The sequence below is a fragment of the Benincasa hispida genome, chromosome 6, assembly GCF_027475165.1.
Source record: "Benincasa hispida cultivar pf3 chromosome 6, pf3_genome.v1.1, whole genome shotgun sequence".
Lineage (NCBI taxonomy): Eukaryota > Viridiplantae > Streptophyta > Magnoliopsida > Cucurbitales > Cucurbitaceae > Benincasa > Benincasa hispida.
In genome coordinates, this window is record NC_143483.1 from 42,602,475 (window position 1) to 42,620,968 (window position 18,494).

General features: G+C 35.1%; 1 protein-coding gene across 2 annotated transcripts; it reads left to right on the forward strand.

The window, feature by feature from the left end:
• The first annotated feature begins 5,277 nt into the window (after positions 1-5,277).
• LOC120079917 (uncharacterized) lies at positions 5,278-16,225 on the forward strand. 2 transcript variants are annotated; one of them, XM_039034373.2, is made up of 8 exons: positions 5,278-5,667; positions 5,767-5,926; positions 6,014-6,170; positions 8,979-9,052; positions 9,549-9,698; positions 13,354-13,639; positions 15,288-15,521; positions 15,619-16,225. In XM_039034373.2, exons 3-8 carry the CDS (start codon positions 6,015-6,017, stop codon positions 15,979-15,981), a joined length of 1,263 nt encoding a protein of 420 aa, XP_038890301.2. In that variant the 5' UTR covers positions 5,278-5,667; positions 5,767-5,926; position 6,014; the 3' UTR covers positions 15,982-16,225. The 2 variants fall into 2 exon arrangements, with proteins under 2 accessions (XP_038890301.2, XP_038890300.2); XM_039034372.2 differs by having other exon boundaries at positions 5,458-5,667; positions 5,764-5,926.
• Positions 16,226-18,494: the final 2,269 nt, after the last annotated feature.

Consider the following 18,494-nt stretch of genomic DNA (forward strand, 5'->3'; position numbering starts at 1 on the left):
ATATAGACAAGATGTTGTCTAGGTATAAAATGCAAAATTACAAGAAATGATCTTTACCTTTCAGGCATGAAATTCACTTGTCTAAGGAGCAAAGTACTAAGATACCTCAAGAGGTTGAGGAGATGAATCGAATTCCATAAGCATCTGTTGTTGGGGGTTTAATGTATGCAATGTTGTGTACTTGTCCCAACATATGCTATGCCGTAGGAATTGTCAGCAAATTTCAGTCCAATACTGGTCATGACCATTGGACCACTGTTAAAAACATTCTCAAATATCTTCGGAGAACGATAGATTATATGCTCGTGTATGGTCCTAAGGATCTGATCCTTACTGGATACACTGATTCTGACTTTCAGATTGATGTTGATTCGAGGAAATCAAGTTCGGGGTTAGTATTCACTCTGAACAGAGGAGCAGTTATGTGGAGGAGCATCAAGTAGAGTTGCATTGCAGACTCCATAATGGAAGCCGAGTATGTAGCTGCAAGAGAAGCAGTATGGCTCAGAAAGTTCCTGACAGATCTGGAAGTAGTTCCTAACATGCACCTGCTTGTCACTCTCAATTGTGACAACAATGGAGTAGTTGCAAATTCAAAGGAACCACGAAGCCATAAAAGGGGAAAGCATATCGAATGAAAATACCATCTCATCAAGGAGATTGTACATAGAGGAGACGTCATTGTCACTCAGATTGCTTCCCAAGACAACTTAGCTGATCTATTTACGAAGGCCCTCTCGGCTAACGTGTTCGAGGGTCACCTAGTAGGACTAGGTCTACGAGTTTTGTATCATTAGGGCAAATGAGATAATTGATGGGTATTATGATGCCCTAGTTTATTGTATTTGTACATTTTATTCTTTCCATGTAAACTCAATATTGTATATATTTGTATATATTGATCCACTGGAGTTTTAGTCCAAGATGACATGCCCTAGTGTTAGTCGAGTTTCGTCATGTTGATCGACGCAAACTCATTTTCTCATGAATTCCTAGCACAATTGCTGCATATTTTGCTTAACAACCTTCATAATTCTAAGTAAAAGGCCTAAGATGACATGCAGATCACACCCCCAAACTTAAAATCATGCTTATCCTCAAGCATGCGTTATACTCAAGAAATTCTAACTCACCTTCATGCTTTCCTTTGCGATGACCAACTTCTCAGAATATAATTTACACACGCCTCTGACCATCACTGCAATGTTCTCCTCCACTTTGGCTGCTTTTTCAAAAGGATCTTTTCTAAGTTTACATCCGGTAAGCCTTTGCTCAAAAACTTTTTATTCATTCACCCCAATTTTGCGTTTAGCTTTTGAGAATGCGTTCGTAAAAATAATTCAAAACTTTGCGATGACTTATTCAAATGCGGCGTTGAACTTGGTTACGCCCTTCGTTTTGGCTTACCTCCATGTGTGTCATGCGAGCATCCAACTTCGGTTGCATTCCATATTCAACTCAACTCTTGTCTTGCTTGATTGGGCTTGCGCCCAACAGAAGAGTTGTGCTAATGCGCTGATCCTGGCGACTTGCCTTCGTTTTGGCTTGCCCCCACGTATGTCATGCAGACATCCAACTTCGAGCAAGTGCCTTTCATAGCTTAACTCTTATCAACATGTGTTTCCCCATTGCGTTGACAGTGGAGTTATTATTCTAAAAAACCCGCTTCACTTTTTTTTTTCAAACGATCACAATGCAATGAACGCAACTCTCCGAGACTGTTGCCACCCCCAAACTTAGAGGTTGGTAGCATTCTCATCGCAAAGCTAAGAACAAATTACATGAATGCAGTAATAAACGTTTGAACAAAGGTTTACACAAAATAAAACTTAAGAGTTTCAAAATTTGAAGAAGCTAATAAAAGTAAAGAACGCCTTGCGTTGATTAGTTAGAAGATGCGGTGAACTATATGTATCATCATAGAAACATCGCAAAACAACGCAATCAGGAACGAAAGAATTTCAAAAGGATAAGGCATACAAGATAACAGGAAAAGATCTTAGGCAGAACAACGCATGCGCTCATGTGTTGGAATTCACGCGATTGAAGCAATGCGTTGAAGGGTGAAAGGAATTCTTCCGTTGAACTACGAACCAAGAAGGCTTATTATTGCACCTACAAGAGCAAACGCACCACAACCAAGGAAGCAACCATATATCCAAAATAACAATGAGGATAAAAATAACCTATACTAAGACAGCAAGTTAAAGATAGAGTGGAAGACGTCCCTGGAAAAATAGGAGTGTTGTCAATGCAAGGAGTCTTCCATGTAGGAGATGGTTCTCAACTGCTTGGGTCAAGGAGCATGCCCTGACCTTTGGAACTTCCGGCAATTGTTGGGCTCATGTTGGCCACCATGTGCTTAGAATTACCTTAAGCTCTTCTGCGGCTGATTGCCCTTCTACGTTGGGGTCAATACTGGCTTTCAGCACATCGTCTACACTTCAATATTGTTTGCAACCTAGTCGCACAAGCTGCAATACTCCCAAGATAAAAAGTTTGCTCGCAGAGACACAAAACTTAACAAATAATTAGCTGCCAAGTCCCTGGCAACGGCACCAAAAACTTGGTGCATTATTTTATGATGTGGAATAGTGGATGAAATGCGTTGGTGAAAAATGCATTGAGCACTCAAGTTTCCTCAGCGGAATCCAAGTGTAAACTCCACTGAGTTTCCTGGTAAGTCCAGGGTCGAACTCGGAGACTTGTGAAAATAGGTTGCGTTGGTAATTTTTAGAAAACTTTGTGATAACCGGATAAATCAATAGTTGTTGAGGTTGTTGTTTGCGATAATGAAAAATAAATAAATGCGGCGGATTTGAGAAAAGTTGGATTGCGTGATAGATGCAATGAGTATGCGGATGAACGGGTTGAGAAGGTCTTCAACTAGCATTACTTGGGAATGCGTTAGACTATGCGATCATGCTATAACCATGCACACCAAGTCATTTTCCAATGCAAACGCACTGCTCCTAAATATAGGACGCATGTTTTGAATGCAAAAGTGTCCATAGAGCTTATTCCTAAGTCTCTACTCTTGTCCTATGCGATGATGCAGGATGCATAAAGGTAAGGTGACCGCACACAATCATATCCTATCTCTAGGATGCATGCGATGCGTTGATAGCAAATAGTGCTTATTCCTAAGCTCCTATCTCTTGATTATGTGTTCTAATATGACTCTCCTGAGCCTAGATTCTGACCTGACCTTCCCAAGCCTAGATTCTGTCCTTAGACTACCTTCCCTAGTATCTTTAATGGACGAATGAAGTATACATAATTCAAGATAATCGTATAGAATGAAGACCCTCAGTTGTGGTAGCTAAATACTTCTCAACCCATTCAACAGGTTTAGCTACTCATGTGTAAATAACAGAGAGCGAACAAATATGGAGAAGTAAAATCCATTTGTATAAATGAGTTGAGTACAAAATAACAATGGAAGATAAAGGTAGAGAGCCTGGTAGCAATTCCTTGCTGACCAAGGCTTTTACACTGTAAATATCTATTCGGTTCAAAAGATATTCCTGCTTCCGCAGGCGTCGGCCCTCTCTCTGTCCGTGAAGCTTTCGGTGCTTTCCCAAGCTTACCGAAACGATCTGTCGGCACAACCTCCTTCTCTCGCGTCCGCCTTAAAATGAAAGAAAATCTAAGAACAAGGCTAAACTATCAATAGAACTATGAACTCGTAAGATGATGAACCCCTTTTCTGAAGGATACCTCTGGTATTTATAGAGCTTCGAGGTGAAGACGGCTTCTCTCTTATGATTGCTCAGATGGGATGGCTTTAATTCCCTGACTGATACGCCAAATATTTGTCACCGAAAAGCTGAATGTACTTGTTATCGTTAGCGGCTGTCAGCTTAATTCGGATCATCAACTTTCCGTCCCATCGCGATTAATTATGCCTTTTACCCAGATGCGCCCATCAAGTTGCGACAATCCTTCTTGAGCAAATGTTTGTGAACACAATCACCGCAAAGCCTTGTGGTAATGCTGCAGTCGACCAATGATTTCCTATGATCGCAATTTTCGCCTTGCATCAATGCATATTCTGCATAAAAACACAAAAATCAACTGTTTCTATGCGATGAACGCATGCGACCGCAATATTATGAATTTGATGCTTTTTGGACGCAATTTAACATATTTTATCAATGCAAGCCAACATTGTTTAAGAACTTAGCACTATGATAATGTGCATTTCTGCCTGTTATTCGTCTTCTCCAAGCATGAGCTGCAACTCATGCAACTCTTCTCTTTGCATGTTGATTTGCAATATAATGAATAGATTGGAGTGAAAATTGGGCATGCAATCAAAAGAGTTTTGAGAGAAAAACTGGTTTGAAGAAAGGTTCTTCAACAAGGTTGCTGCAGTGAGCTTTTCTCCTTCATCTCTTGATTCAAGCCCATTTTGAGTCCCACAACTCAATCTAGAACACCAAGAGAATAGTGGGAAAGATCTTGAGGTGGTCTACAACAAGATATGGAGAAGATTGCAGCTGGAGAAGGAGCTTTGAAGAAGTACTACAAGAGGTATGTCTTGAAACCCATTTTTCTACAAAAGCATGCTTTATATTATGCCAAAATTAGTGAATTTGAGTGCAAAAGCATGCTTTATATTATTTCCTTGTGCTTCCGCTGCTGTTGATACAATCCTACAAAACAGACATTTGACTCAACTATAACTACAAACAACTCGTGAAGGATCGCTTATGTGTAATGGTTATATTTGTGGACGCAACATGCCATACAATGCATAAGAGGGTGACTACGGGTCTATAGTGATTTGTCCTATAGTTAATGAACGTTGATTAATTAATTAATTAATCTAGAGCTTATAATCCACAGGTCCCCTTGCTAGCTCATAACGAATTAATGAGGACCAAAAGGTTTTTAGAAGAATAATTTGGAATGTTCAAATTAATCTAAGGAAACACGTGCTAATTGCATATGATATAATCACTATAAGGTACAAAGATACATTATAGTATATAGTTAATTTTGAATAAAGTTCAAAATTAAACTACATAATATGAGAGATTGAACGTATTTGAATATGATTGAAATAATAAATTAACTCGAATGAGATTCATATTAAAACTATAGATTATGAGAGAAATATACATTTGAATACGATTTCAAATGTTTATTTAATTAAATATAAGATTAAAAATTAAATAACTTCCCTATAGTACAAGGGAATGGAGAGAGTGACGAGTTATTTTTCCCTCTAGGTTAAATGTAACCCTTCCTAAACACATACCAAAAGTTGTTGAATTGAACCTGACTTGATGGTATAGATATTACACTCTGTTCCTAAGAGCTTGGAGTTCAATCTCCTGCAATTATTGTACTAAAAAAACTTTTATTTTTTTAAAATAAAAAAAAACATATTTGACCATATTTGCTTTATTTATTATTATTATTATTTATTTATTTAAAAAAAACATTCCTGAACAATTTTTATTTCTACCTTTGAATTTGCAAAAGTACTCGGTTGTTCTTCCGCGAGACTGGAAGCCGCCATTGTTCATTTCCAGCTCAGCTCTCTTCATCTTCTTCGTTTCAATTCCAACACTTTCTCGTTTCCTTTCCCATTTCACTTCCCTTCCACCGCCAGATCCGCCTGCTATAGATTATTACCTTTTCAATGTCCTGGAAAAGGTGATGATGTTCTATTCATTTCTTAATTTCTTAATTTTTATTTCCAATTATGGCGTTTCATACGAGTTCTCATTCAATTCGTTTCTCGAATTCTAGTAGTTTTTCAGTGCTATTCGAAATGCACTGAGTGTTCAGTAGCCGAAGTCGTTTGACGATTTCTATTTCGCGGTCTGCCTCCAGTTAATTCATTTGGTGGCAGACTAGGGTTTCTGTCAATCTTCTCATTGTTATTGAGATCAGGCTTCTGGAGCAGCAACAGGTAAGCGGAGTGTCTTTTGTTTTTGTTTTCCTGTCTAATGTGCCTTTGTTGTTGATGAATTATCATCCCTTGGTGATCATTTTTCAGGATGGGGGAAGTGGTTCCTATCTACTATAGTATTATTGCGTTTTTTTGCACCGTTGGAGCCATTGCTCTGGCGATCTTTCATATTTACCGGCATCTTTTGAACTATACGGAACCTACTTATCAGAGATACATCGTGCGGATCATCTTTATGGTCCCGGTTAGTTCTTCTTCCCTGCATTTCATACATATTTCAGAACAGATCCTTTTTGTTTTTTGTTTGATTGGGATTTCGTATGGAAGGTTTCTTGTTGACATTTTCATGCTTGAGTATTATGTATCTCCGATTTTGCCTGGCATATGTTCCTTATGTATGTTTCAAGCTTGAATTTCTGATTTCACAACAATTTATAGATGTCTGTGTTCATTTGTTGTATGTTTTTCTTTTTGTTACATTGTGTTGTATATATTATTTCTCAGAGAAGGAAGTTGCAGTTGTTGGAAAATTACAAGAGTCTAACTTCTGACCATAGAGAAAGTTGAGTGTAAGTGTCAAAAGTGGGAGAGGGCAGTTCGTTTATCTTTTCCTCGTGATGTTTTAACCTCAATTCTTGTGTACTTTCCAAATTCCATCAAATTAGCATAAATCTTGGAGAAATTCTAAAATTCAACTGGGAAGGTTTAAATATCGAAAGAGGATACAGTTTAGACCCTAGAGGTAATTTCCCTGAGAAGAACTTTCATGACGCTTCGTTATGAAGAGAAAATATGGATCCATTCTTCTTGGTCGGAGTCCTAACAACATCTATGCTTTTTTTGTTTTGTTTTTTTCAATTTTATTGATGAATGAAATATCCAAAGGATAAACAAAAAAAACCCTATGAAAGGGAATACAAAAGATGTGTCCAATTAGCAACAAGAAAATCTAAGCTATGATCTTTAAGAGATCGATAATCTTTACACCAAAAGAAAGCATAAAAAATAGCGCATTCCAAAATATCCTTTGGAGACTTTGACTTGTTTCTGAAAATCCGGTCATTTCTTTCTTCCCAAATTTTTTATAAAACTCCACAAATGATGCTGGTCCAGATGTTGGCCTTGTCACCCCTGAAAGGGTGATCCACAACATGAGTTTTGATCCAATCCAAGGCTTCCCTAGGGTGGACCATATCCCATCCAAAAGCCTTGTAGATTTCAGCCCAGATTGGTTGAACAAAACGGCAATGCTTTTAAAAAGTAAGAAATGATTTGTTGATTTTAGTATTATATTTATTGCTATATGATAGTAATAAATATAATACTAAAATCAACAAATCATTTCTTACATTTATTATTATTGATAACAACGCCATAGTCATTAAGGAAAAATGTAAGAAATACGATAAAAGTCACACAGAGAACTGTGGCAATTGACAACGATAAGGAGCAACCACAATCCAAAAGTGAGTGGAAATTTCAGAAAGGAGCATCAGAGCAAACATCCTCCTGCATTCTCTCCTTCCCTTGAAATGCCCTCCTCTTCTCAGCCAAATATTCCATGAAACAAGCATGAGCCTTTCTAATAGATTGGCCTACTACATTACGCAGTCTAAAAATGGAAAGGAGATATAGAGGGATACCACTGAAAATAGTCGAAATAAGGTCGAATCTTTCCCTTTTTGAGAAGAACTGATTCTGAGCAGAAGGACCATTCTAAATCATTGATCACCATTGGATTTTGGAAGGAACCTGTTTAGGATTATCACCCAAAGGAAAACCGAAGCATGGAGAAGGGAGTTTATTTCTATTTTGTTTTCTTTGGACAACTTGTTTCTTTTCTTCTCTGGCTTTTTCTGTGTTGTTCCATGCACTGGAAGCTTGATTTTTCTTTTTCAACAAGAAAACATTTTCTTCCTTGGTTACTGCAGCCTATTGAACACACAGTATACTGATGACAACATCTCACCAGGCTCCTTCCTGAGGGACTCCTAAAATTTTTACCTTCCAACTCCTAATGAAAAGTTAAATATAATTAAAATGTGGTTAATAGCTGTGAACTTTAAAGAATTTATCAATGAAGAATGAACAAATGAGTTGGACTTGTTCAGAATGATTAAGGGATGTTAACTCCAAAGTCAGAGAGATGTTTTGTACCTTAGGAAGCTTTGGAGATTTTTTTTCATAGATCCTTTGCCTTCCGTCAAATGCAACCAATCCCAAACTCCATAAAGAACCTCGTTTAGTCCCTATCTGATTTGGAAAAAATAAACCCACAACTAAACAATTTCTCTGCTAGCTCTTAAGTGTATTAATTTGCTGGATACACAACAAATGTAAACTTTGACAACCCTTTTTCCTATAACGTGTTTCAAATGAGAGATAGGTGGTGTGGAAATCATCTGATTGTTTATTTACCATTCATTTACTTATGGTGGCTGGACATGTATACCCCCAGTAAAGATGGACTTTATATAGAAATACCTTCAAAGTCTTTTTTCCCCCTTCTTTGAGAAGACTTCTTGCTGAACGAGGGTGTTGGACCTCATATCTCCTGAAACTTGCCATGGGTGGAAATGTTGTCATCAACCTTTTGTGGAGTATTCTCAAAAGCCATAGTATGTCATTGTTTGTAAAGCGTTGGGGCCGAGTTTCTCTAATTTAACATTTTGGTACCGAACAATTTGGAACCGTGACAGGAATTACATCTGACTAACAACTATTGTTTGAATAATATGTTTATTCATTTATTTATTTTTGTTTTCACACCATCTCTTGGCTCCAAATTCTTTAAGTTTACTGTTGGTGGTATTTTCATTTCCCCCACCTTTTTTTTTTTAAAAAAAAATTTATTATTTATTATGAGAAATGACCAAACTGAATTTCTTTTGATGGGATGAAATTACCATCAGTGTGCCTTATGGTGCTTCTTAATATGTAATTTCTAAGTAAAGCACTTGTTTGTGTTCGTTCTTTCTTTCTTTCTCTTCTTTTGTTTTCTATTTTGGAATACATTATTAGCAAATTCTAAAAGTGCTTCCTTGGATCACAGGTTTATGCGCTGATGTCCTTCTTGTCTCTTGTTTTCCCTTCGAGTTCCATCTATTTTAATTCCATTCGAGAAGTGTAAGTTGTCCCTGCTACATCAAATTGTTTATGAAATTCTGAAGTTTTTGTCTATTTCTATAACGCTGCTTGTTTACTTTTCTCGCATCTTTTATTTTGAGAAGGGTTTAACCATCAAACCATTCAAAGTTGAGAAGCCATTGTTATTACATTGTGTGAGGTCTACTTGAGGAAGATTGCTATACCAATAAGAGTATAAGCTTCTCTAGTTTTTTCTCCACTATCGAATCATGTGTTGGTTCTTGGTCATTGCATTTTCTGGCAGTGTTGGTTTTCTTTAATTGCCATCTAAAACATGCTTCTCCCGAACACTCCTTTCTCCAAAAAGTTCAGTGTATGGAAATTGTATTGCATGTAATCTAAAATATTAAATAAAAACGAAATGTGATAATTTTAACCGTCATGACTTTATTTAATAATAAAAAGAATGTATCATTGTCCTTTTGGTTATAGTATGGATCAAATATCTAACTATTAACTTTATGATTTCTTTTAGCTATGAAGCTTGGGTCATTTACAATTTTTTGTCATTGTGTCTGGCATGGGTTGGTGGCCCTGGAGCTGTTGTAATAAGTTTAAGTGGTCGTGTATTGAAGCCATCGTGTTTCTTGATGACATGTTGCCTTCCTCCATTACCACTAGATGGGTAAGTTTGCAAAAGTTAAATTTTGTTTTATTTTGAATTGATATAATGTTTCCATTATTAATGACAGCATATAATAGTATAAGTTGAATTATATTAAATTCTTTGAATGTAATAGGTGGGTACTGTGCATGTAGTTATTGTGTGCTTCATTTTCTTTCATGGCATTAATACGTTTTAACAAATGATATCCATGAAGAGAAGGCTACAGAGAGGTGGATGTCTACATATAGTTTTGAACAACGTACTCCACCTTGCTACAAGTATTAGGGTTCTGTGTTAAATGTATTTTCACCAAATCTTAATCTTTTCAACAATTCATCCAATTGGATCTCCATTTGTAACTCGTTTGGAATTGAGTTATCAGTTCTCAATTAGAATTTTGTTTATGGAGCCTGCCCTCTCTTTGTTAGAAATTAAACTTGAAAAGGAAATTTTCAGATGTCTCTCCGGCAAATGCCTCTGGGATCTATCAAAATGTTTTTTTACAACTTATTTTCATTTTAAGAAATGGATACATATATTCAAAAAGGGACAAAAGGACATCCTAAGGGCAAGGGGTGGAGATAAACTTTGATATGATGATAAGAGACTAATGCTCAAAGATACAACAATTACTTTTAAGAGGGGAGAGCAACGAAATGAACCAAAAATAAACAACTGATAATAATTTTTTTTGGATAAATGACCAGTACACTTCCATGGAATTAGTGCAAAAATAGTGGGCCTTGAATGAAAACCAAAAGTCTTCTTGAAAAAGGAAACACCTCAAAAACTTTAACCTAATCCTTCACTCCACTGGCATAGTCAAGCAACCTTGAACAAAGATAATTTTGAATAAACGAAGACAATAACAGCTTCAAATTCATACACAGTGTTGAAAACTGAACCAAAATCATTTTTTTTAAAAAGGAAACGACTTTCATCAAAAAAAAAAAAAATATACAAGCATACAAAAAACCCAGCCCACAAAAATGCACCTCCTCCCACAGGAATTGACTCAAGTGTTACAAAATAATGCCTACAGAATAGTTACAAAAGGTCCTTGAAACCGAAGTACACAAAGAAAACTGAACCAACTTGAAACTGGGGCTGCATGGGAATAAAAAGAATAAAAACCATATTCAAATTTAGTGCTGCCATTCAAGAACTTAGTGCGAAAACAGCGGCACTATATTTTGGGCTAATATTATGAATGGGAGGTTATTTATGTGGAGAACATAAAAAGCTATTAGAGGTTGTTTGAGTGTATTCTTTTAAATTTCGTCTGTAATTACTGTTTTGTAACCTCTTAATTCAATTGCTTTTAATTTTGAATACTGTTTGAGAGGGTAGCTTGCTTTTTTTTTTTGGGCGGGGGGCCCTCTCTACCCTTTGCCCATAAGTCGCTCTTATGCTTTTTGTGTGGATATGGTTTCCCCTGCTTCGTATCCAAAAAAAGAAGAGTAGCTTTGGTTCGTTGTTTAATTCATTCTTCATTAATTTAGAAATAAAATAAAATTTAGGAATAAACATAACCATTTCCAAAAAAAAGAAAAAAAAAAGAGAGAAGAAATAAACATATCTAACTTTTAAGTGAAGTTTTTCTTGAAAAAAATATCAAGTTAACTCATTTAAATTATGTTTTCCTTAAAAAAAAATTAATGAACGAAGCACCAATGAAAGAGCAAATTGAGAAAAGATGTAGGTGAAATTTCCCATCTCCAGTGATTCTTTGCCTAACAGTCATGGGTTGTCATTTATCAAAATACCTTCTGCTCTCTTGTCTGGTCTCCTCTTCACGCATTCCTGTTTATATATGACATCCATTATTCCTTTCGTTAGCTTGCTCAATGTTTGGACTTGAATAAATATTTCAAGACTAATATAATACCAAATAACATTGAAAAGTTAGTTCAATTGAAGTTCTCATCTTCAATTTATGATTTTGAACATTTCTCTATACTTTCCTCTGTTTCCGCCAAAAGTATTAGCTATTTCTTCCTCAGCGCTAGGTCCATAGCCTCATTGATAAGTTTCTTAGGAGGCTATGGATCTAGATGTCTCAAGCTAGAGGGATCAAAACCTTTAGAACGGACACAATGTGGTCTAAGGAATATGAATCAACACGTTTTGAACTATTTGTGTTGCTTGTTATTCCTTGTTGCCCTTGCTATTCTTCCTTTCATCTAAAGAAGCATCTTTCTCAAGTTGTTCTTTCTCTACTTCATCCTATGAGACAAAATTATGAGCAATATAAAGTCAAGTTTTAACAAGTCAAATAAACTCCTTTTGATGGGTGAAGCATTTCATCATTTTCAATATCTATTAATCTCCTCATGTTTATCGAATGCATTTATTCCATAAGTGAAGTACTTTTTTGCAACCATTGTGGCCTGGTTGGCAGTACTTATTTGAGCTAGTGAAAAAATGAAGGGTCGTAGAGGGTATTATGGGTCCATGATCCATGGTTACCTATCTAGGATTTAAAATCCTGCGAGTTTCTTTGATAATCTATATATGTGTGTGTATATATATTTTCTAATGGGATTTTTGTGGCCTTAGTTTTTTGTATGCACTTGTATTCTTTCATTTATTCTCAATGAAGTAGACTACTTGTGTATATATATTCTGTGGGTAAGAAATCAACCTTTTGTCAAGAATAATCATATATTTGAAATCCTATACCTTGGGGATTTGCCAAGCAAGCATATTTCAAGGTTGGATCTTATTTTGGATTGGACCTTTGTTTGATATCTTTGCTAATATATGATTAATCAATCAAATCAACACTGTCCAAGTATTATGAATCATCATAGATGTAGAGAGTGAGATGGAGAGTCAATGTGCAAATATTAAATAACTCACCCTTGAATTCAAGACATTCAAAGTTCAAAGAATTGAATTGTTGTAGGAAATAACTATGGGTGCCCGCTGAGCAAAGAAAGGTAGAAAAAAGTGAGATGGAGAGATTGTAGGCGAGGGACAAAGAGAGAGTAAGATGGAGAGAGGACAAATAGGGAATCGAATGGAGAGAAAGGCAGGTGGAGAATTGTTAGAGAGTGAGATAAAGAGAGAGATATATATATAGAGAGAGAGTGAAATGAAGAGAGATGGAGAGGAGGGAGGGTTGGAGGGACTAGAGAAAGAAACAGAGAGCTTACTTGTTGGTTGTTGCATGCTTTGATGAGAGAGAGAGAGAGAGAGAGAGAGAGAGAGAATAGCCCTGACATTTCATGAATGGAGTGCCGGTTGAGTAGGTTGGGGAGGGAGGCTAGCCAAAGTGCCATTCGTCTTAAAGGAAGTCGCGTTCATTTCATCAGAAAGTCTATAATTTTGTCAATGTTGTTTTTAGGAGAACTGAATCAAGTTCCATTGTGGGCAGAGCTTTCTTTGTTTTATTATGTTAAGTGCTTTCTGCTCTCCATTTGCAGGCTGTTTTATTTTTTGTAATAATGATCTGTTTCGAGTAGTAAGGAATATATAAGTGAAGCTTCTCCATGTCTGTGATCTTTATTAGAAATTTTATATAAAGCCTAGTCAAGATTACTAATAATTAATATCCTTGCCTAATAATTAATGTTTTTCTATTTCAGCAATATATCTTCTCTTGTTAGGAGGAAAAAAATCATCAATCTGAAACTTCATCAGATAATCTTACGAGTAGCTTTTGATGCAGGCGTTTTATACGGAGGTGCAAGCAAGGCTGTTTGCAATTTGTGATTCTGAAGCCTATATTAGTTGCTGTAACACTTATTTTATATGCAAAGGGCAATTATGAAGATGGAAATTTCAGTCCAAAACAGTCATACCTTTATCTCACCATTATCTATACCATCTCCTACACAATGGCTCTTTATGCTTTGGCATTGTTTTATGTGGCATGCAAAGATTTACTTCAACCATTTAACCCGGTCCCAAAGTTCATCATCATTAAATCTGTTGTCTTCTTGACTTACTGGCAGGTAAATGACTTTTGGGTTCCTTTTCCTTGTACAAGTTGCATCCGTATGGAAATATTTTTAGTACTAAATTATTGTGATTTTTCTACCTACATTCGTTATTTGTCATAAAAGAAGCATTCAAGGACAACGTGGGTCCATGAAATCAAATGATATACCATTTAAGGACATGTCAAATGCTGAAGGGAAGGTGTATGTATCTCGTAGTACTAGAAAACTTTCTATTCCATATTTTGATCTTTCTTTTGTTAATGTGTATGTGGTGTTTATGTTTGTTTTTGGGAAGTATTTAGAGGAAGGTCAAATATAATGATATCGAAATATTACCTACCTAGGATTTAATATCCTACGAGTTTCCTTGACACCCAAATGTTGTAGGGTTATGCAGGTTGTCCCGTGAGATTAATCGAGGTGCACGTAGCTAGCATGGACACTCATGGATATAATATATATATATATACACACGTATATACATATATACATATACATATATGCATATACATATACATACACATATACATACACATATACATATACATATGTACATATATACATATATATGCACACATACACATACACATACATATATACACACATATATACATATATGTATATATGTATACATATATATGCACACATACACATGCACATACATATATACACACATATATACATATATACATATATATATATGTGTGTGTGTATATATATATATACATATATATGCACACATACACATACATATACATATATATATATACATATATACATATATACATACATATATACATATATACACATATATATATATACATATATACATACATATATACATATATACATACATATATACATATATACATACATATATACATATATACATATATACATACATATATACATATATACATATATATATATAAAATATTAGCATAATCTTTAATGGGGGAAAATGTGTTTTGAATTTTTTTTTATAAAAAAAATCATAGAACGAATGACGGTTTAGACTTTAGAGCCCTAGTTAGAAGATAAAACGTGATCTTAAGTTGGGCTGCCTTTGTTGATGCTTAATAGGGTCTTTTTATACTTTTTTTCAATATTTTTATGTTCATTTTACTTATTTTTTGTTGTTAGCATTTCATTCCTGGTGTGAATAGTTTTCCTTGAGTATTAGTCTCTTTTTATTTCATCAATGAACAGTCTCGTCTCTTGTTTAAAAAAACGTGATGCTAATTTCTTCAATGAAGGATCTCATTGATACGGTACAAGTATGTAACAACTACATGATATTAGTATAGGAAATTTCTCTTTGAAAGAAACTAAATATCAATACAGGGAAATTATTGTACATGCTCTCCTGGGGTGGCCAGGCACTTGATTATAGCTTTCTTGATTTATGGACAAAAACAAGCTAATCATCCCCCTTTTCCTGTATGTTATCACCAGAATGTTATATACATATGATGTATATACATGCACGTATACATATGCATGCATAATATACACATATATATATGCACATATGTATACACGTATATATATACATGTCTATATATATATCTGTATGTATGTTTAGATGTTGTCAGCCTGAAGTATGTAAAATGAACAGAAACTTTTTTCATAAATTTTTCTTGCTTTGTACTTGGTTTAGGGTGTCCTTGTGTTTCTTGCCGCAAAAACTCAATTCATCAAGAGTGCAGAGGAAGCTGCTCAGTTTCAAGATTTCATTATATGCATTGAGATGCTTATAGCTGCTTTGGGTCATCTATATGCATTCCCATACAAGGAATATGCAGGAGCTAACATTGGTGGTTCGCGTGGTCTCACGGGAAGTCTTGCACACGCTGTAAAATTGAATGACTTTTACCACGACACGGTCCACCAGGTGAGCCTTGATTTAGTTTTCCAGTTAGCTTATTTTGGAGATGGTTTTGTATCTCTTTGTTGGATTGTTTATTGACTCAACTACATTTCTTTTGCAGTTTGCACCAACTTATCATGATTATGTTCTTTATAATCATAGCGATGGCGATGAAGGAACGAGGAAGTATCGATCACGCACCTTCGTGCCTACAGGTCCCGAGATGGACACCGTTAGAAGAAACAAACACATGTTTGGAAACAAGCTAGATGACATTCAGCTTTCCACGATCTCGTCTTCAAGTTCAAGTACTCCAAAGAATTCAGAAATCCTCGAACCAGTACATTCTGATGCAATGAAATCTTCTCTTCTTATGGATACCTCAAACTCTTTATCCACACCATACGACATGTCGCTTATTGACTTGGATATTTCGAGTTACCCCTCGAAAGTTGCTGCAGCAGATGAAACAGGTACGAGGTGACGAGAATAGTTGACAGGTAGGAGAGAAAAGAGAAGGAAAAACGATGTTGCGAGAAGAGAATACGCAAAGAAAGAGAGGTACAAATAGAGATTTTAGGGTGTGTGACCTTTCATTTCTCTCACGTGCACATTTGGTATTGCGGCATAACAAAAAAATTGTGTACAATGGCGTGTTTCTCCCTTTCCCAAGTCCTTGGTGCTGTATATACATGATTCTGATTTGTTATCAATTAGGATTTGAGACACAAGCATGCATATAAATTCATTTAAATTATTATACTCTAACTGCTACATTTTTAGGAAATCGATCATAACTCAATTGACATATGAGTGTGTTAATAACCACGTGGTCTATGGTTTGAATTCCCTTACCCTCAATTGTATTAAAAAAAAGAACCGACTGGAATTGTGTGTATGCACGTGTTTTTTCCTTTTCCTTTTTGGGTGTGAATGGTGAGTTTCTCTCTCTGAGGATTCATGTTTGTTTGTATGTAATTTTCATTTGTGTATCTGGAAATGATTAGTTTTCTTGGTGTGCTCCTCCTTCATTTTTCCTTTTCTTTTCTATGTATGTGATTCTCCTTTCAATAAATTGAAGGCTTGCATATTGGTTCCATTGTGCATGGTGGATTTTGTCCTATTAATTACACATTAGAAATCACTTTATAGTTGAACTCAATTGGTTTTGGTTAGGGTATTGTATCTTTTATCTGAAGGGTAGAGTTCTCCGCATTAAGTGGAGCTCCAAATAAGTGTCATTTATAATTTTACAATAGTTTATTTGTGTCATAGAAGAAAATTGAAAATAGGAAATGGAAGCAAGAAATCCGATTTTGCCCTTTCCTAAAATTTATAAACGATTTTGGAAATGCTTCACATGAATTGAACGCTAAACATTTGCGAAAATTGAAAACTATGGTCGGTACCATAGTAATTTTGTTCAGTTTTATGTTTGTTTCTTGGCAAATGGTTAGAAATAACCTCGGAGATTCACCTCAATTCGAATAAAGACTTGACTTCCTTTTATTGCAGAGTTAAACTATCATTTTTTTTAACTTTCTGGATGGAATCTCGGTGAGGGTAAAGATGGACGTAATCTTAAAGGAATCTAAGGTCTTTTAATGGTTGATTTTCATACTTATGATTGATCAAATCTTCATCAATTGAGTTGACTCTCAACGAAAGATTTTCAAATCATCACGAAAATTTACATGATTTGAGAAAATCAAATATTTATGATGAATTAAATTCCACAAAAAATTACATGATCCAGGAAGAAAATACATATAACTTTAGTCTGACAAACTATTTCAACAAGTTCTCCAAAATGCTGAATTGTGAGAGATGAAAACATCTGAACGTTATTTCTGACAATTTTTCTTGTTTTTTTTTCCTTTCAATTTTTATCTATAATTTTCATATTCTTTAAAGAAATATTTGCATTCTTAGTTAAATTAAAAAAAGAAAAAGACCAAAATCAAGGTTTAAAAACTATGCATTTTGTAGTTTTCAAAAAATAAGTCAGTTTTGGTTGTTCTATTCTTTAAAGAAATTTGACTTAATTTTTAAAAATATTGGAATAAAGTAAATAACAAAAAAAAAAATTTATAGATAAAAAAAGAATATGGTTATCAAACAAAACTAAAAATCGAAACGAATAATTAAGGAGAGTAAACCACCCCATAAAAGACTAAAACAGACATTTTAGACCATTTGAATACAACTGATCCCATTGCAAAGTTGTTGAAAATTTTTCCTCCACACATTGATTATATTAAAATAAATAAACTAGTGGGAGAGAGGGGTCAAAGGTTAACATCCAGCTGTGTCACAATTCACGATATATTAAACTTTAGGACTACACTTAAAGATTAAAAAATAAATAAAGCTGGTAGATCTCTCCTAATATTTCTTAAATATAAATCTCAGCCGCACAAAATTATTCTCTTGCTTTTCCCAATGATTGACCTATACCTTTTTAACCTAACATGCTCATATCTATCATTGCACATGCCATTCAATATTCTTCCTTTGAATTTCAAGAGTAAAGACACTCCTAGTAGCTACTCCTAATTACACATTTAAATATACAACTCATACTATAGGGGAGCCTCACCCATAACCCTATAAATTTGTGCAAAAACTTAGAGATTCGCAACGGTTCATAAAGCCTACTCTTTTTCTTTTCAGCATAAGAAGTTAGAGAGGTGAAAGATTTAAATCCCTGATCTATAACAACATCGAACAAATGGGTCTTATAGAGATTGTTGGCATTGGAAGACGTCGGTGGGATTACTATGAGAAGCTCGAGGGTAATAGGGTGGTTGTTAAGCGTAGACGTCGATGGATGAAGAAAATATTAAAGAGAGGAATGAAGGGTTTTCGATTGTATCGATTTACAAGGTTGAGGAGTTTTGGTTTGAAGGTATCATTTTTAATGTTGTTGTCTAGAAGAATTAGGGAGATTGTTAATAGAATGAAGGTTGTTGAAGATGTATGTCCTAATATCATCTT